The 18,368-nt window shown below is 41.1% G+C and overlaps 1 protein-coding gene across 4 annotated transcripts; it reads left to right on the plus strand.

Annotated features, from left to right (window-relative positions):
• Positions 1-1,231: 1,231 nt before the first annotated feature.
• On the plus strand, positions 1,232-18,344 carry ganabb (glucosidase II alpha subunit b). 4 transcript variants are annotated; one of them, XM_053235319.1, is made up of 24 exons: positions 1,266-1,517; positions 7,317-7,418; positions 7,613-7,721; positions 7,874-8,001; positions 8,100-8,279; positions 9,082-9,154; positions 9,367-9,454; positions 9,713-9,809; positions 9,988-10,168; positions 10,777-10,930; positions 11,264-11,499; positions 11,899-12,025; positions 12,143-12,222; positions 14,017-14,157; positions 14,331-14,427; positions 14,526-14,627; positions 15,331-15,574; positions 15,727-15,791; positions 15,930-16,006; positions 16,174-16,248; positions 16,338-16,451; positions 16,594-16,706; positions 16,819-16,919; positions 17,211-18,344. In XM_053235319.1, the coding sequence occupies exons 1-24, from the start codon at positions 1,444-1,446 to the stop codon at positions 17,315-17,317; spliced, it is 2,865 nt and encodes a 954-aa protein (XP_053091294.1). In that variant the 5' UTR covers positions 1,266-1,443; the 3' UTR covers positions 17,318-18,344. The 4 variants fall into 4 exon arrangements, with proteins under 4 accessions (XP_053091293.1, XP_053091294.1, XP_034161958.2 ...); XM_034306067.2 differs by lacking the exon at positions 1,266-1,517 and adding an exon at positions 5,651-5,748; XM_034306068.2 differs by lacking the exon at positions 1,266-1,517 and adding an exon at positions 5,758-5,886.
• Positions 18,345-18,368: the final 24 nt, after the last annotated feature.

Consider the following 18,368-nt stretch of genomic DNA (forward strand, 5'->3'; position numbering starts at 1 on the left):
AACTTAACCCCTAAGAGTGTGCTCATGTGATCAGTCCACATGTCCCACACCACAATGTGAGTTTTTGCTCCAGTGCGTAGTGGTGTGTCAAAGGTTTGTAAACAATACACAAAAACACAACACATATATACCTAAAACTGTAACATATTAAAATCGGTTGAAACTGAAATGATATATTTAAGTACCCTACCATAATAAAGTCATTCATTGGTGCATGACCCCTACTTGTAAAAATTACTAAACCATTAAATATAGTCTAACTGAGATCAAAAAGCTCAATAACAAACAAACAAATAAACAGAAAACCCATAAAGTTGTGCATATTACAATATTCAAGGCAAATAATGAACAAATCAATTTTACAAACAAATTTACATCGTAAATAAATTCCTTATTTGTGTGTTTACATGAAGTGTAATTAACGAGGAGTTATTTTTGAGATCTTGATATAAAAAAGTTAGTAATCTACCTAACGTCACTTATCAATTTTAAATTTAAATCATCCAGTATAGCTTATATAACATTATATAACATTTGCAGTGTGAAATTTGTCAGTGGGGCCAAAATGCATTGGTTTTATTTAAAACAAATAAACAAACAGACAAACAAACCATAGGCTATATTAACCATGGCTGTATAACTCTAATAAAACCATGGTTATATCTGAATTCTGACTGTAGCCTAGTTGACAATTTGAACCTGTTTTAAGAGCTATTATTATTAAGCTATTAAGAGCTATGTTGTCTTGTGCCTGTACCTTAAGTTGAACAGGTACACTCACTCTTTGCTCTTGCACTTTTTACACTTACCTCTATCTCATAATAGACTTATCTCTTATCTCACTTGTCTCTTATCTCACTTGATGTAAAAGGCAAAAGGTACAAAGATCTTACGACATTGAATTAGTACAATATAGTAATTTACTAAATGGGGACCCTTTAATACTCTTTCATGACTTTTAGAAAGCCTTCGACACAGTAAGCCATCAATTCATATTTGACTTCCTAAAATTAGAGTTCGCTTTGGGAGGGCGTTTAAATCAGAGTGGCTCTCCGGGCCAGCAGAGGGCAGCAGTGCGCTGAGAGCGGCGCGTAAATCAGAGAGTGGCTCTCCGGGCCAGCAGAGGGCAGCAGTGCGCTGAGAGCGGCGCGTAAATCAGAGAGTGGCTCTCCGGGCCAGCAGAGGGCAGCAGTGCGCTGAGAGCGGCGCGTAAATCAGAGAGTGGCTCTCCGGGCCAGCAGAGGGCAGCAGTGCGCTGAGAGCGGCGCATTGGCTAACACCAGAGAGAAAGCGGGCATGAACTTCCGCTACTTGATGTATGCTCTCTATCATTTATTAAATCGATTATTAAGGCGAAATTGGTGTTATATTGACAAAATTGATCCATTTGATCCAGTCAGGTAATAAACTGGTACACTGTAGATGGTGTGTTTGGGTTGAACCATGTCTGCCATGTTTGAAGGGAATACCTTGTCAGCGATGCAGACTTCTCAGTGCCACACTCAGAATAACTACAGGTGGGAACCACTACACTCATATACACCTAGAAATATAAACATACTCATAGTTTCTACATTAGCATGTTTTCTGAATGAAAAATTCGAATAGCAGACTAAACAAACACTTGCACTAGACCATAAATAAAAGGATATTAATAATATAGATGTTACTCACAGATTGGCTTCATAAAGCATTATTATTATTATTATTATTATTATTATTATTACTTTACTATAGTTTCCTTTTTAATTCATGCTTGTAATATAATTTAGTCTTTGCATACAGTTGACTCTAATAAGATGTAAATAACATTCAAAAATGTCTTCAGTATGTCATAACTTGTCCTCTCTAAAGTCCCCAGGAACTTGCTTTGGAAATTAAAGCGTTCATCAGCGGCGTTGACCAGACACAAGGGCGTAAACTCAGTGTTCGTGATCATGCCCGCTGCGCTGTGCGTCTCCTCCGCACTGTCCCAGCTTGCCGAGGGGCAGTCCTAGAGCACCTGCGGGGTGTTTATGACGAATATGTGGCGTCCTTTTTTCAAGACCTGGAGGCTGAGAGTGACAATGGCAGTAACAGTACCACTACAGGAACCAACACCAGCGTGTCCAACCTGGAGGATGTGGTTAAAGAGATCCATGCCGTACTGCTAGAGTTTATTCGGTTTAACCCGAAAGCCTGGGCTCCACTAGTGTCTTCTTGGGCGGTGGATCTGCTTGGTCAGCTCAGCAGCAAGCACGCAGGGAGAAGAGCAGCTCCTCATTCGTCTAGTCTGAATGAACTCCTGCAGCTGTGGATGTCATGTGCAGCCACTCGCTCCCTCATGGAGTGTTACTCCCAGTGTCTGGCAGCAATGTTGGCCTGGTGTCCTGATGCCTGTGTGGATGCTTTGTTGGACACGTCTGTACAGCACTCGCCTCATTTTGACTGGGTGGTTGCCCACATTGGCTCTGCTTTCCCTGGCACCATCATCAGCAGGGTGCTTGCCTGTGGACTCAAGGACTTTTATGCACATGGATACACTTCAGGTGAAAAATCCAGCCAGCTGCAAGCAGTGGACAAAAGCAGCAGGGTGCCAAAAATAGGCTCTGTGGTGGGCATCCTTGGGCATTTAACCTCCAGGCATTCTGACAGCATTAAGAGGGAGCTCCTCAGGATGTTCCAGGATAGCTTGTCGCCCTCACCACAAAACGCACCTCCGTCTGCGGGGGCTGCATGGTGGGAGAACTCACCTCATCTCCGCAGGGCCACTGTGCCTTTCCTGCTTCAATTGGCTGCTCTCTCGCCAACTCTCCTTGGTGCCGTGTCAGTCGAGCTAGTGGAGTTCCTCCGTCCACCTGTGCTACTCCAGCTGCATGCTCAGTTCCAGGGCTTGCCCAGAGAAGAGCTAGAGAACATGTTGGGCTTAGCAGTGCACCTGATCAGTCAGAGCCCTGCAGGTGGAGCTCGGGTGCTGCGCTTTCTTGCCGACACTGCCACACCAGCCTCTGTTATCATTTCAGGCCCCACGCCCTCGCCGCATGATGGTGTACGTGAAGCTTGTGACCGTCTACTTCAGATGCTCCTACTGCATCTCCACAAACTCGTGTACAACAGACCTGAAGGTGAAGAGCCATATCCACACTCGACCTCCTCCTGTGCAGTGCCACGTGTGATCCCATTTCTTGAGGAGCTACAGGCCCATGTTGGCGAGCTCTGTGCTGAGACGCTCAGACTCGAAAGAAAAAGGCATCTCTGGCTGCATCAGCTGCTGTGTCTACTGTCTGTTTATGGTGGTCCTAGTGTGGCTACTGAAGCCTTGTGCCAGATGCTCACACAAGCCAGGAACCCTGAGGAGCTGGCATTAGCCTCACAACTCCACTCCCCTCTTTCTTCCTCCATCCCTGGACTGCTTCCAGCAGCTGTGGTGCGCTGCGTTGCTCAGATCCACACCCAAAACTTGAACAGTAGAGAGTTAGCACAGCTCTTGAACAACCTTGCTACAGCAGTACAGAGCCAGGAAGAAGACTGCAAAGGAGGCAGTACTGCATCTGGAAGTTCAGCACACTCATCAATGGCAGCTCAGGTTGGAGCTGCTGTTTCCAGCCATCTCCATGATTTCTGTCCACTGCTCCTTCACGGTGACACCATGGTATGTAGAGCAGTTGCTCGCCTTCTGTCCTGCAGCCAGCTACCAAAAGCTTGCACACCAGCGCAGCTGCTACTTATATCACGTGCAGCAGTGGCACATTTCTTCATAGCTCTGCGACAAAGAGGGGAGGGACTGAAGGTTGGAGGTCAGGGTGGTGGAGAGGCAGTTGGTTACTCTATGCGCTTGCTCTCCCACCTGGCAGGTTACTCCTCCCTGACACTCAAAATCGTCCTGCAGCAGCTTGTGGAAGGAGCATTACATAAGGGCAACCGAGATCTGTTTGGAGGCCAGATAGAAACCCCTGGTGAAGATGGTGTTCTCACACCCACTCAGGTTCCAGACTTGGGTGCCTCACTACTGGACATCAACTATAAATTTGGCACAACTGTCAACTTCTCCGGTAGTGTGTGGTCTGTGTTCCATGCTGGGGTGATTGGAAAGGGTCTTAAACCTCCTCACATTCCTTCACAGTCAGACCCTGATAAGGTTAACCAGAACATGCAGACTTTGCTTGCCGTCACAGTGCAGTGCTGCAGCTCAGGTGGAGGAGGAAGCAGCAGTAATGGATCAGGCTCCGGAAATACCCGCTACCATCCAGCTGGTGAATCCGTTTTGGATGAGCCCTCCCCGATCAATGCAGAAGCCGCCAAGGTTATTGCCGTAACTCTGGTGGAGAACGTTTGCCCAGATGTAGCAAATGGAGAATTGTCCTGGCCACCTGAGGAACATGCCAAGACTACTGTTGAACGAGACATTCACATCCGACAATGTTTTGAAGCCAATCCTGTGTTGTTCCACCTTCTTCGAGTGGTGGCAGCTGGACGCCCAGCTCTCTGCTATTGCTCTGCTGTTTTGAGAGGACTTCTGGCCACACTATTGGCCCACTGGGAGGCTTCAAGAGAGCCTTCAGTGGCAGATTCCCCCTGGCATCTCCAAGCATCTTGCCTGCTAGTGTCCTGTATGGGAGAAGGTCAGCTTTTGCCACCGGTGCTAAGTAACATCCATGAAGTCTTTCCTCATCTCTCCCCGTTTGAGGTTAGACTTTTGCTGCTGGGTGTGTGGGAGTACATGCGTGGGAACAGCCCTATGCCACAGAAGTTTACTTTTATTGCTGAGAAAGGAATGTTTTTCAGAGATTTCTCTCGAGACGGTGATGTGGCGCGTTACATCGCACCAATCCACAATGTACTTCACAAGAACATTGACCGGCTCGGACACTTGTGTTGGAGGTTTCAGATATAGCAAACATTTTTGTGAGGATAATTGATGTTCCTGAGCACTGAGTTTCTATTTGCCATAAAATTTCCTAGTAGTATTAACCAGTGTTTATCTCTGAATTCGTAAATCCCTATGATTTAAAAGTTTATAGTCAGTCTAAGTGGAATGTTCAGTTGATATGATTAGTTCATATAAAATATTTTTTCGATTTGGATTGAGGGTCCTTTCAGATTAAAAAGTGTGAGTTAACTGAAATGGGAGGAGAAATGCATTTTTATAATTGCAAAAAAAACTGGACCATTAAAAGTATACTAGTCTTTTTCTACCTTGTGATTATTTTTTATAGTAGTTATTGTTTATATGGTTTTGGTATTAAGAGTTTAAGGTTAGAGCTCCTGTTTGGAAACTGAATAATTTGTATATAACACCTGTATGAGTTACATGCTTTTTGGATCTTGTTATTTTCAACATACCTTCTTGTTTGAGAGGGGAAAATAAAAAAGTTTTGAAAAATCTGTTTTGAGATGCTACATTCTTTGAACATTTGGTATCTTCACTCACATTATCAACAGTATAGTTATTAGGAAATAATGCACGTGACGTCTGTTTAAACTGCAGTTAATGTGACAGAAATTTGTTTACAGTTCTTAGCATTTCATTTGCATAAATCATGATTTACATGCCAGATTTTTCCATAGTCAGTCCACAGCCTTATTACGGTGAGTCTAAAGGGTTTTGTTATTAAAAAAAAAAAATCCCGCCAATTATGCTCGTCCACGTACTGGCGTTCAGGTCAGTTTCCATGGCGACCAGTCATTCGCGCTTTGATCGAATGAGCCTCGCGCCAGTGGGCGGGATTAATCCAGTCAATCCAAGATGGCGGCTGCCTTCAATGAAAGGTAGATGAAAGATTTATCATCCTTTATTATTATTCGCTTTTGGTTGTACTGGCTCTCGGTGTTTTCTGCATACGCGCAGATACCACGTCATTTTTGTCCGTTCTTGATGTGAGTTATGTGAAGACGCTGAAAATTCAGGCAGGTATTAAATGAGGAAGCCGGATGAATGCGTGGCTTTGGATTTGCTAGCATTTGAATTAGCTAGCTAGCGACATGCTAATAATACTGGGGCCGTGGCCAGTCTTTGTGGCTATTTTACGAAGCTGTTTTATGTCAGGCATGTTTATATACTTTGTTCTCCTACGCTTTTAAACAAGTTGTTCACACCTCCAGTGCCACTGGCGTCCTGCTTGGGTTGAATTATCCGTGGTGCTATCTGTAGCAAGCTAGCACCGGAAGATGGCTGACTGAATTGATCTAAAATGACTGTGAGGATCCTGCTGACAGCAGGATTTTCTTCAGTTCAGCATCCCTGTCCTTAACAGCACAGACACCTTCTTCCAGCTGAAGTGCAATTTGGACATTATCGTCTCTGGCTCCTTTTGTCTTTGGGCTTTTGCAGTCATCTCTGATGAATCTCAGTTTGTTTCCTGTTTCAACAGAAAGAGCTTCTCAGATGTATTTTAGTGCTGATCACACATCTTTTTCACATATGTGTGTATGTGTAAAATATTTGACATCTATTTAAAAAGTTCCTTCTCATGCATTTTGACTGAGAAGTGCTTAAATCAAGGCTAGTGTTTAATATATAGCATTTTACAGTTAAATATACTTACATTTAGTAATGTCAATTGTCTGAGTTTTGAAAAAGCAGTAGTTTTGTGCAACTACAGCACTGAATTTATAGCTCACCATTACCCGACACCCACTTCCTTATTTTATCCGACTTAAGGATGAAATCTTTTGTGATCCTTCAAAAATGCACGTTTAAATCATCCTGGCTGAAAAATGAGGAATATATCATCGGCTTAATTGAAGATAGTAGAAATAACAGTCACACACAGGAATGGGTGATATGACAAAAATATCACGATTCAAGACATTTCTACAATATACGATATGTATCATGATTTATTGGTTTACTTAGAAACTTCCAGCAAAACAGTAGTGTTACATTAGAAACCTGTGGAAAGACGGAGTCTATAAAAATGTCCACAAAAATTAGCACTAAAAGAATATTGACTGAATATGTAAAGCTTCAGTACAAAATTAACATCAGATCCACTGCTTTAATCAGTTTATAATTATTCATATCTTAATATCTTACAAAACATTATGAAAAGGTATCACGATATCCACTATATCTCTGAAAAAGTGTATTGTGACGTAAATCACAATACACTTAATATCGATATTATATTTCCATACCACCCAGCCTAGTTACGGAAGCTGTAAAAGTAATTAAACAAATTAAACATGATTAATGAATACAGGTTTTTTTTTTTTTTGTGCAACAGCATTTATGTAGCCCTTGACAACAGATTTGTGCTTGAAAAGACATTTTTTATTTTGTTGAAGCTGTATGTATGAACAGCGGCATGTTTTTCCTTCTCTTTTCCTTTGTTTAGAATGGGGCTGCTGTTCGGGATCTGCATCTCTTTGCTTTTAGGCAGCGCCTGGGCTGTGGACCGGGGGAACTTCAAAACCTGCGATCAGAGTGCCTTCTGCAAGTAAGTGATGGCTACTGGTGATGTGTTAACCAGTTTTCAAATCTAAAATCCTTGTACTTTAGGCACTAGAGTAAAGTTGACTTTATGATTGTGTTGTGTGCTTGTGTATTTTATATCGACACAGTTCGTACACAATTTACATTGCTCTGTGCATTTCAAAGCATCAGTTGAACCTTCGTGTTGTCTGTCCCCAGGCGTCAGAGGGCCATGAAGCCCGGTCAGTCTCCATACCGAGCTTTACTGGACACTCTGGAGCTCAGTGACTCCAGACTCACTCTACAACTCATCAATGACAACAACAAGGTAATTATTGAAATAAATATCAACCATTCTATCAAAGGATTTTCTGATGTGAATTCAATAAATCACCATGGTGTTTTCCCAGCAATTTTTTTTTTTTTTTTTTTTTTTTTTAAATATAAAAACTGTGCCTCTGTAACTGTCCCTGATGGCAGGTACACTTGCTGTTGGAGCTCTATAGGCTGCAGGGGAACATCACTCGTGTAAAAATAAATGAGCTGAAACCCCTGAAGCCTCGATTTGAGGTCCCAGATGTGCTGGTAGGGGAGCCACCCACTGAGCCGTGAGTATCATCGAGCATTGCAGAGAGCACTGATATGCGTTATACTTAATTTCTATGTAGTGTGATGCCTGATGTATGTGTGTTCCTGTCCATATTAGTCTCTCAGTGCTGTCTAAGGATGATAACGGTGTGGTTTTGTCTCTGGGAGCGGAGAGCCAGAGGCTGATCGTTAGCGCTCGCCCCTTCAGGCTGGATATCATGGAGGGGCCTGAAGTGCTGCTGTCGCTTAACTCCCGCGGCTTGCTCGCTTTTGAGCACCTGAGGCTGCGGAAAGACACGTGAGTCTCCCATCTGGCCTCTCTTTTATTCTTGTGTCTCCTCTGAGGTTTGTTGAACCGCTTGTGTCTGGTCCTCTTCTCTGTGGACTTCAGATCCGAGCGATCGGATTAAGTTACACTTGTTTGTGTTTTCTAAGCAGTGTGGGAGGAAAGAGGAAGAGAATATGATGTATACAGTTTGATTTGATATATCTAACATTTGTCTTATACTGGCACAAGTTAATAAAAAAAATAAAAAATAAAGCAGACATTTGTTGGTTGCATAAGTAGTCACCCTTGGGCTCAACACCTTTAGCTGCAAAGTCTTCTGGGATATGTCTCTATCTTACAAGGGAAGAAAATATCCAACAGTTCTTATTGTTCCTAATGATTTTTTTCCCCTTTTCGGTTTGGCTTTTTTTTTTTTTTTTTTTTTTTTTTTTTTTTTTTTTTTTTTTTTTTTTTTTAAATTGGACAAAAATTTTTTAGATATTAATGCTGAACTTTATAAGTGGAGCACGTATTTTTTCTTCAGAATCAGCACTTTGAGCTTCCTGTGACTGCATATAACGAAAGCTGCCTGTGCATTGAGCATTCAGCTGTGGAGTGTAGCACAGTGCAGAGGAAAGAAACATGCCCACAGACTGCTTTCTGTTTGGAGACTTTTTATCTATAGAACTGCATTATTCTGTTAATATAATAATTAGTCTGAATTGTTCATTCTCAGCTTTACTCTTGCTTCTTGTGTGTGTGTGTGTGTGTGTGTGTGTGTGTGTGTGTGTGTGTGTGTGTGGGTGGGTGCATGCATGCACATGCAACACAGTCAGGCGGACCCAGAGAGTGCAGAAGTCAAAGAGAATGTTGATGGAGCTGAGGAGCAGGACAATGAAGAAAAGGTGGGGTGTGTCACGATCATCAGGTCTCATTGTTTTTATAACCTTTTGTTACTCACTGCAAAAAGTAACTCACTGGAAAACTTTTTTTTTTTTTTAAATCAGTGAAATACATCGCGCGCCCCCCCCGAAGGTGTCTTGTGGAAGTATTGTGGTATTTTTTTCCATATCGCCCCCCTTAACCACAGCCATTTCTTTGTGTTTTTGTACCACAGGCAGATGACGGAGCGAAAGATAAAGAAGAAAAAGAAGATGGCTTGTGGGAGGAGACATTTAAGTCACACACAGACAGTAAACCCAATGGTGTGTGATCTCAGCATGATATAGTCATGTTAAAAAAAACACACACAACACAGTAAATAAGAAATCTTTTTTTAAAGGCAGTACTTTAATAATCAGGCCTTTCAGTTTTTACTGCTCATGAACTGTGGTTAGATTTAATTAGAGTTGTGTGTGATTTACTTAGAAGAGAGTTCTCTTTTCTGAACTTGGCACAATGTCTTTATTGTGCTGAAAACTTGCAAGTGCTATTGTTTGAATAGTGACCTCTCCCTTCCTCAGGGCCAACGTCGATTAGTTTAGACTTCTCCTTGCCCGGAGTAGAACATGTATATGGCATACCAGAGCATGCGGACAACCTTAAACTCAAAACCACAGAGTGAGTACACATGGAGAGCTACTGGGTTGCTATATAGTTTTATTTTATACATTGTATTTGTGTCGACAGTCAAAATGACGTCAGTGAAGTCTTTAAATAGTGGATATTGTGAATATTCACAGCTTTTTTTTCTTATAAACCTGCGTATTAATGATTTTGCTTTGTTTCATTGCTGCAGTGGCGGAGACCCGTACAGATTGTACAATCTGGATGTGTTCCAGTATGAGCTCTATAACCCCATGGCCTTATATGGATCAGTGCCAGTTATGCTGGCCCATAATGCTCAGAGGACCATGGGCATCTTCTGGTTCAATGCTGCTGAGACCTGGGTGGACATCAGCTCCAACACTGCTGGCAAAGTAGGGAGACGTGGTGTTTTTTGACATAAGGCTAGTCTGTGCACTGTGAACACATCAGAACATTGTAAAGATTGTGATATCGAATACATTTATGTAAGGAATAAAACATGACATTGGGAAAATAATCAACGATGGAGTGGTGTGATGCTATTACCACCCCAAATTTGATTATTTGATTATTTCCCATTACCTTTAGTTAATAATTTCAGATAGCTAACATACTTTTATAGTTTTTCAGTGAGCATTTTAAATTGAACGTGAGCGCATAGTCTGATTGAGGTTTGAACATGGAGAACATGATTTCAGGAGATCCAGGGTATTCTAAGATTTTTGTTTCTGAATGCAGCCTCAGGGATCTCATTTCACTCATTTTATGCACAGTATGAAAGGAGGCACACAGACTTGTCCTGTGGTGTACTCTTAATATTGTGCAATACATTGATTAATTTTGTGGCTAATGCAATGTTTAAGTCAATACAGTTCAATAAAAATGCACTAGTAAACTGTTTGCATTTGTTGTGTGGTTTGAATTTTTCCTTTTGGGTTGAATCCTGAGTGCTTTTCACACTTTTACAAACTGTTGCTGTTTCTCCTGCGTTTTGCTGCAGACTGTGTTTGGGAAGATGCTGGACTTTGTTCAGGGCTCCAGTGAAACTCCTCAGACTGACGTGCGCTGGATCTCTGAGAGTGGCATCATCGATGTCTTTATCATGCTTGGACCCAAACCATCTGATGTCTTCACACAATACGCCTCACTTACAGGTACACACACTGTCCATTCTAAAGCTTTCAGCTCTGTATGTTCATGCCAAGCCACTGCGTTAATCTTAATAGCTATAATTACGTACATCTTGGGGCTCTTTTAATCCAACTGCAGAATGTAAAATGTATGTAAACCAAACATGCCATGTATTTAGGGATTTTTTTTCCCCCACACAGTAATCTTTAAGGTCCATAGAAACAAATCATGAAGAATCTGCGATTAGAACGCATAAACATTCATATAGATGAAAATCTTTGTGGGTCAGCAAACCTGCCTTTCTCTCTGACGTCTCATTTTCATCTCTCATTTCTATACACACACACACACACCAGGCACCCAGGCCTTCCCTCCTCTGGCTGCGCTGGCCTACCACCAGTGTCGCTGGAACTACAATGACCAAGATGATGTGAAGGCAGTGGACCAGGGCTTCGACGAGCATGACATCCCATATGACTTCATCTGGCTTGACATCGAGCACACAGACGGCAAGCGTTACTTCACCTGGGACCCTCACAAGTTCCCGCAGCCCAAAGAGATGCTGCAGAACATCATGGGCAAGAGACGCAATGTCAGTCTGAGCGTAGCGCAAGTTGCCTACGACACACACACACACACACACACACACACACACACACACACACACACACACACACTTGCGCTGGTCATTCACTCCCCTCACCTACAATCCCTGCCGGACCCGAGACTCGAACCCACAACCTTCAGGTTCGCCTTCGGGTTGCAAGGCCGACTCTCTATCCATTAGGCCACGACTGCCCCCCAGGAGGAATTGAGGTCTGTCTGTGTGAAACAGCAGACGTAGCATCAGAATAAACTATGCTATAAATGTGCTGAGCAGACATTTATGTAAAGCAGCATTTAAAAAAAAAAAAAACATCTTTAAAAATGTCGACTGTAGTATTTTAGAAGTGTGAAGTATCTGAATCCACTGAAATCCTGTCCTTGCCAGATGGTGGCCATCGTAGACCCTCATATTAAAGTGGACAGCAGCTACAAGATCCATAACGAGTTAACTGCCAAAAACTTCTACGTCAAGAACAAAGATGGCAGAGACTACGAGGGATGGTGCTGGCCAGGTCAGGGTGCTGTCTGCAGACAATAATATATACACCTGTTTATTAATGACTGTTGTGAATTATCTGATTTACCTTACTGAGAGAAGAGTAAAGTTTCTCCTTCTTTCTCACATACAGGGAACTCTGGTTATCCAGACTTCACTAGACCAGATATGAGAGAATGGTGGGCCAGTATGTTTGCATTTGATCAGTATGAGGTAAGAATATTTCTTGGCATTACATCACATTTTCAGCAGACATGGGCGTGTAAAACACAGTCCTTTGTACTAGTCGTCTCCCAAGCCCTGTCATTTTCTTTGCCTTCCACCCACTACTTGCTATTTGCTGCAACCCACCAACAATGCAAGCTTTTAGCACATTTGAAGGCATGCTACTGTTTAGTTCCAGACATAGCCAAAAACATGCCTGAGCCAACACCCGGTCAGAGTAAGAAGGGAGTGAATTCTACCCATTTCCAAACATTAATTAAAAAGAGGAAAAGAAGAAGTTTGAATTGGTCTGTATGGTACCAGTTAGACCTCACCAACAGCTGAACAAAACCATTACATTTCATCTAAACGCATTGCCTAGAAGAGCTGGGTATATTATATATATATATATATATATATTTATATATATGTATATGTATGTGTGTGTATATATATATATATATATATATATATATATATATATATATATATATATATATATATATATATATATATACACACATACACCACACATACACACCCTATAAACAACTGAAGCCATAACAACATGCCTGAAGTTAGCTGGCTTGCTACACATTAGCTTACTTGTTTTGACTAAACAAATCTGCATAAAGTGCAAGACTAACATTTTAATGCTGCTTTTCCTACATTACCTCAGCAGCAACCTCATCCAGTAGACAAAGGATGTTGGCTAACCAAAAAAAAAAAAAAAAAAAAAAAAGCCCAGCTCAAGCTGATAAGCAGCAGCATTTCTTTTCTATTTGCTGTCATTTATTGTTTAAAGTAATTTCTACCAAAGTGCTGTTTAATTCTGAATTCTGATTGGTGAGAAGGCGTTCGTCTGTTCTGATTCGTTATTGTTTCTGTAGTAACAACTTACACAGGGACTTGTATGGAGGACGCTCCACTTACACTGATTTTGATTGTTGATATGGTGGCAGCATTTTCTAACACATAAAGCTGTAACACAGTGACGTCCTCAGAGCCGAGTTTTATGGTTTGCTGTATCTTGGTAACTTGACAAGCTGCATTATTTTTGTCTTTTTACTTAAAAAAAAAAAAGGGAGAGCGGGTGAGGAAATGAGTGTTTATAGGTGCTAAAACGTAAGTGAAGGTACTAGTTTCACAGATGTTCCACAAGATTAAGTCTAATTATTCATATTTTTTTTGTAATGTTTTTAGGAAGTCGCCTTCCTAAAAAATTTGGCATTTTCATTAGAGCTTTAGTCCAGATTTTATATATACAGGGTGTCCCCAAAGTCTCCATACAAAGGGGATTATGTATGCCAGCTCCACGTCAGTTGTGCCTTCGTCAGTGGATGTTCGTGGACATTCACTTCTCGGTTGGTCGTCAACACTTCCAGTCTTTTTGAATTTGTCAATAATTTTGGCAACATTGTCATGTATTATTTTTGCTATGTTTCCTGCTAAAGTCCATCAGAACCTTCATCTTGATCTTGCCATGAGAATGATTTCAATACTTTCTATATGAAAGGCATTCTTAAAGGCTATCTAAAAAAAACATTATATAAACTAAGTATGGAAAATTTTGGAATACATTTTGCTAAAAGGTGTTCCCCTATGTCGAGACTTTTGGGACTCTCTGTATAGAGCTGTATAGGTGCCATGTGGCAACATAAATAAATAAAATGTTAATAATAAATGAAAATTCACCCTTCTCTAGAGAAAACATTACTAAATATTTTGTTGTCACTTGCTTAAATGTTTGGTTTCTTGCATCGTTCGTATAGTTAATAGTTGTCTTCTTTGCTCTAACTTTAGGGTTCGATGCAGAACCTGTACACGTGGAATGATATGAATGAGCCGTCTGTGTTCAACGGCCCAGAGGTCACCATGTACAAAGACGCAGTACATGGCAACTGGGAGCACAGAGAACTCCACAACCTCTACGGCCTCTACGTGGTGAGCTAGAGTTCATCTCAGTTTATGTGCTGGTGTAGTGATTTTTTTTTTTTCCTTTTTTTTTTTTTTTTGTCTTGTTCTTGTAAAATAAATTTCCATAATTCTCTGAATAAAGTATCTACCATCACTTTACCTACTTGCTTTTTTCAACTCTTTGTTTCTCTTCTGACTAGCACATGGCCACAGCTGAAGGTCTGATCCAGAGGTCTGGGGGAACAGAGAGGCCATTTGTTCTCACTAGATCCTTCTTTGCTGGCTCACAGAGATATGGTTAGTACTGAGATCCCCCTCCTAAATACACTAGGGAAAAGTCTTTTCTAACAGTGAAGGGACATAGGGCACACTTTTTCATTTGTGTGTATGCACAGGTGCTGTGTGGACTGGAGATAATGCAGCCGAGTGGGACCACCTGAAGATCTCTATCCCCATGTGTCTCAGTCTGGGGCTGGTGGGCATCTCGTTTTGTGGAGGTCAGTCACCAATTTCACACCAATTTTCATAATATCTGTTATTTAAAAAAAAAAAAAAAAAAAAAAAACTAGACTGTACACTGAACATGCACTTGTGTTCATTTTGTAACAATTATATAAAATATGCTCAAACACTCAGCCTGTTGCTTATGAATTGCAGACAACGACAGTTAAATATCAGTTCAACCAATACATGTTTTCTCTTTTTATGCTGATAAAATTCTGTTTTTTCTCTGTCTGCTAGGGTTTCTTGTTAGCAGTGTTGGTGCTTCTGTAATAGTATCATGAAACAATACATTTTTAATGAAGAAGTATTGAAAACACACGATTTTTGTAAACTGTTCGTTTATGTTTGTTTCATATGCATTTATGTGGGCAGTGATTATGATTTTGTGGGCAGTGATCATAATCACTGTCCACATACATACATACATACATACATACATAGTAGACTGCATATACTATTTGCATAAAAACCTCAGCTTACCTATTCCAAAACACGGATGCAAAAACACCCAACCTCCAGCCCGCTGACAGAACAAAAGTAAACCCACGGCAGCACGTCAGAAGCCCAATCCCACAGGAAGACCCCAGACCTGGCAGCAGTGTTTATAATATTATTATGTTGATCTTCTGACTCAGTAATAGTTAAGCTCCTCATATAAGAAACACGTTAAATATTCTCGTTTCTGTTCTTCCATAGCTGATGTTGGTGGCTTCTTTAAGAGCCCTAGTACTGAGCTGCTGGTGCGTTGGTACCAGACTGGCGCATACCAGCCGTTCTTCCGTGCACACGCCCACCTGGACACCCCCAGGCGCGAGCCTTGGCTGTTTGGCCCTGAGAACACTGCTCTCATCCGGGAAGCTGTCCGCCAGCGCTATGCCCTCCTGCCCTACTGGTACCAGCAGTTCTACCATGCATACCGGACCGGCCAGCCTGTCATGAGGTGAGTGGGAGACCCTTACCTCACTCACTCACACACTCACTGATCTTTTTATGTGAAAATAAACATTGGGTGGTCTGACTCAGGATTTCTGCCATGCCAGGTCTTCTGTTCTTACGGTTTGCCATTTCTTTTATTCTCTCCTTCTGTGTTAGGCCTCTGTGGGTTGAGTATCCTAAAGACGCAGCTACTTTCACCATTGATGACGAATTTCTGATTGGTGAGTGATTAAAACCAGTTATGTGTGTATAAATCTTCTTTTTATTTACCCTTTAGTGTAACCAGGGAATCATTTAAGAGCAAATTCTTCACTGCAGGATATTTCTGAACATATTATGTTCACGTTTGCCTGATTCAGGTCGAGATTTGCTGGTCCACCCCGTCACTGAGGAGGGGGCACGAGGAGTCACAGCCTACCTGCCTGGATCTGGGGAGGTGTGCCAATTTTAAATGCTAAATCCTTTAAGATAACAGACTTGCAGTGGGTAGAATTAGTTAGCATTTGACCAGGCCTGGTCTGAAAATATGTCTGAAGCATTTTTTTATTTAGATTCCTCTCCTTCTTACAGTATTTATATTACCTGATTTTTGTTCCTCTGCAGGTTTGGTATGACGTCCACACATTCCAGAAACACAGTGGTGCTCAGAACCTCTACATTCCAGTCACCATGAGCTCTGTATGTGTCTCTTCATATTCAAAAAGAATAAATAGTTTTGGTTAATGATTGTCTTGAGTTCATGCAGTCTTTGCTTCTGCTTGGCATAGATCCCAGTGTTCCAGCGCGGCGGCTCCATCATTCCTAGAAAGGTCAGAGTTCGTAGGTCATCTGTGTGCATGGAGAATGACCCCTACACCTTGTATGTGGCCCTCGGTCCACAGGTAGTGTACCTATATCTTTATTGTTGTATAGTCCTTCTCCTTCAACATAAATGAGATATTTTAGTTTTACAGACATTCTCTTCAAACTAACACAGAGTAAGAGGGAAAGTCTTTTCTCCTTAACCTCCCTTTGTTTCCTCAGAGATTTGCTGAGGGCGAGCTCTACATGGATGATGGCCACACTTTTGATTTCCAAGCAAAGAAAGCATTTGTTCACCGCAGCCTAACATTCTCTAACAATGCCCTGACATCCAAGTATGCCATACACACCTCTTACTTACTGACATTTTCTTTGCCTAAATAATTCTCCACATGCTGTTCACACCTGATGTTGGTAGCATTCACTCAAGAGTATTTTGCTTTTCAGGAACTTGTGTCTGGATTGCAAGTTCAATACTAAATCTTGGATTGAAAAGATTTTCATATTGGGAACCAGCAAGCCCAACAAGGTTACTCTTCAAATGGATGGTATGTCTTTTGATGTGCTTAGTTCATTTATATTTCCCTAGATTAAGAATATTTCATAAGATGAAAGTTCTACACCTGTTAAAATAATAAGAAACTTTTCTTCTATTCACTGAGCTTTATTGTTTTCTTTGATAATTGAAATATATGTGATTTTTTTTTTTTTTTTAAACAATTGAATGAAAGAACCCTACTCAAATGCTCACATGGGTGCATGTAATGTTTCAGCAAACAACGACTGGCCTAGTAGTAGATTACAAGTCACACTGATTATCTCCTCATTCTTTCCAACAGGCCGAAACACTGTTGTGGAGTTTGAGTTTGATGCCTCCATGTCAGTGTTAACCCTGCGCAAGCCAGGGATGAACGCTGCAGCAGACTGGACCATCCTGCTGCAGTAACACGCTGGAGGAGAACAGGAGCCTGGGGGTACACTGGGACTGACCACAAGATACAAGACTACTCAGAAAAATACAATCATTTTGTTTGATACTATTAACTCATACACTGTGTTCACACACACACACACACACACAATCAGGTAAAGGGTGAATTGTGATTCAGTAGGAAGGTATTTCAGATTAGTTTGGGGGCTAAATAGAAGTGAAATGGTAGATGGTTCAGGTTTTAAATTTTGTAAGCCCAGTGTCCAAATCTCAAGTAACTTTTCCTGTAGTAAATGATGTAGTCAGCCCGTTCTCATATGTCTGTGATTAAAAGGAATGGAGAGCATGTTTGATGCACTTGGCTTATTCCAATTAATTTCAATTCAATTCAAAATAGAGGACGTGTTTTGCTAATTTTCATTGATTTTAAAGTAGTAGATTGATGGCTAAAGAGTGGGTAGTACATGCCATACCCACAAACTTGGAATATGTGTAGGGGAATTAAACCACTGACTTAGTGGCAGTGTTTCCAGTTTCTTTATAGTTTTTGTTATTGACTTTTTTCTGTTTTGTTTTTTTGTTTTGTTTTTGTTTGTTTTTTGTATTTTCTTTTCCAGAGCACTTGAATACTTCTGTGGGTGAATAGATATTTTGAACAAAACAAATATTGACCGTAAGTTTACAGTTAATGCAACAAGGTTGGCTATGTAATGATAATGTGAAGGTTACCATTATTGAGGAGATGCTGATAACATCTTTAAAATTTACATCATGTGCAATCTCAACTTTTTTTTTTTTTCCTTGTACATTCCTGCCATGTCTGCTGATATGAATACATTAAAAATATTCCTTGGTTGCTCTAGTGAGGACCACACAGCTCTTTTCCCTTCACAAATATGTAGTGTAATGAAACCTTTCAGGAGACCTCCAAAAAGGTGATATTTTTGTCTTGGTAATTCTTACAGGCCGTCATAAAATGACCTCTTATTGATGACTTGATCAGGCAATACGGTAATAAAAAAAAAAAAATAATGTTCCCAAACACGTGGGTGTGTTGTCCTTATTT

Source organism: Pangasianodon hypophthalmus, chromosome 7, assembly GCF_027358585.1.
Source record: "Pangasianodon hypophthalmus isolate fPanHyp1 chromosome 7, fPanHyp1.pri, whole genome shotgun sequence".
Taxonomy (NCBI): Eukaryota; Metazoa; Chordata; class Actinopteri; order Siluriformes; family Pangasiidae; genus Pangasianodon; species Pangasianodon hypophthalmus.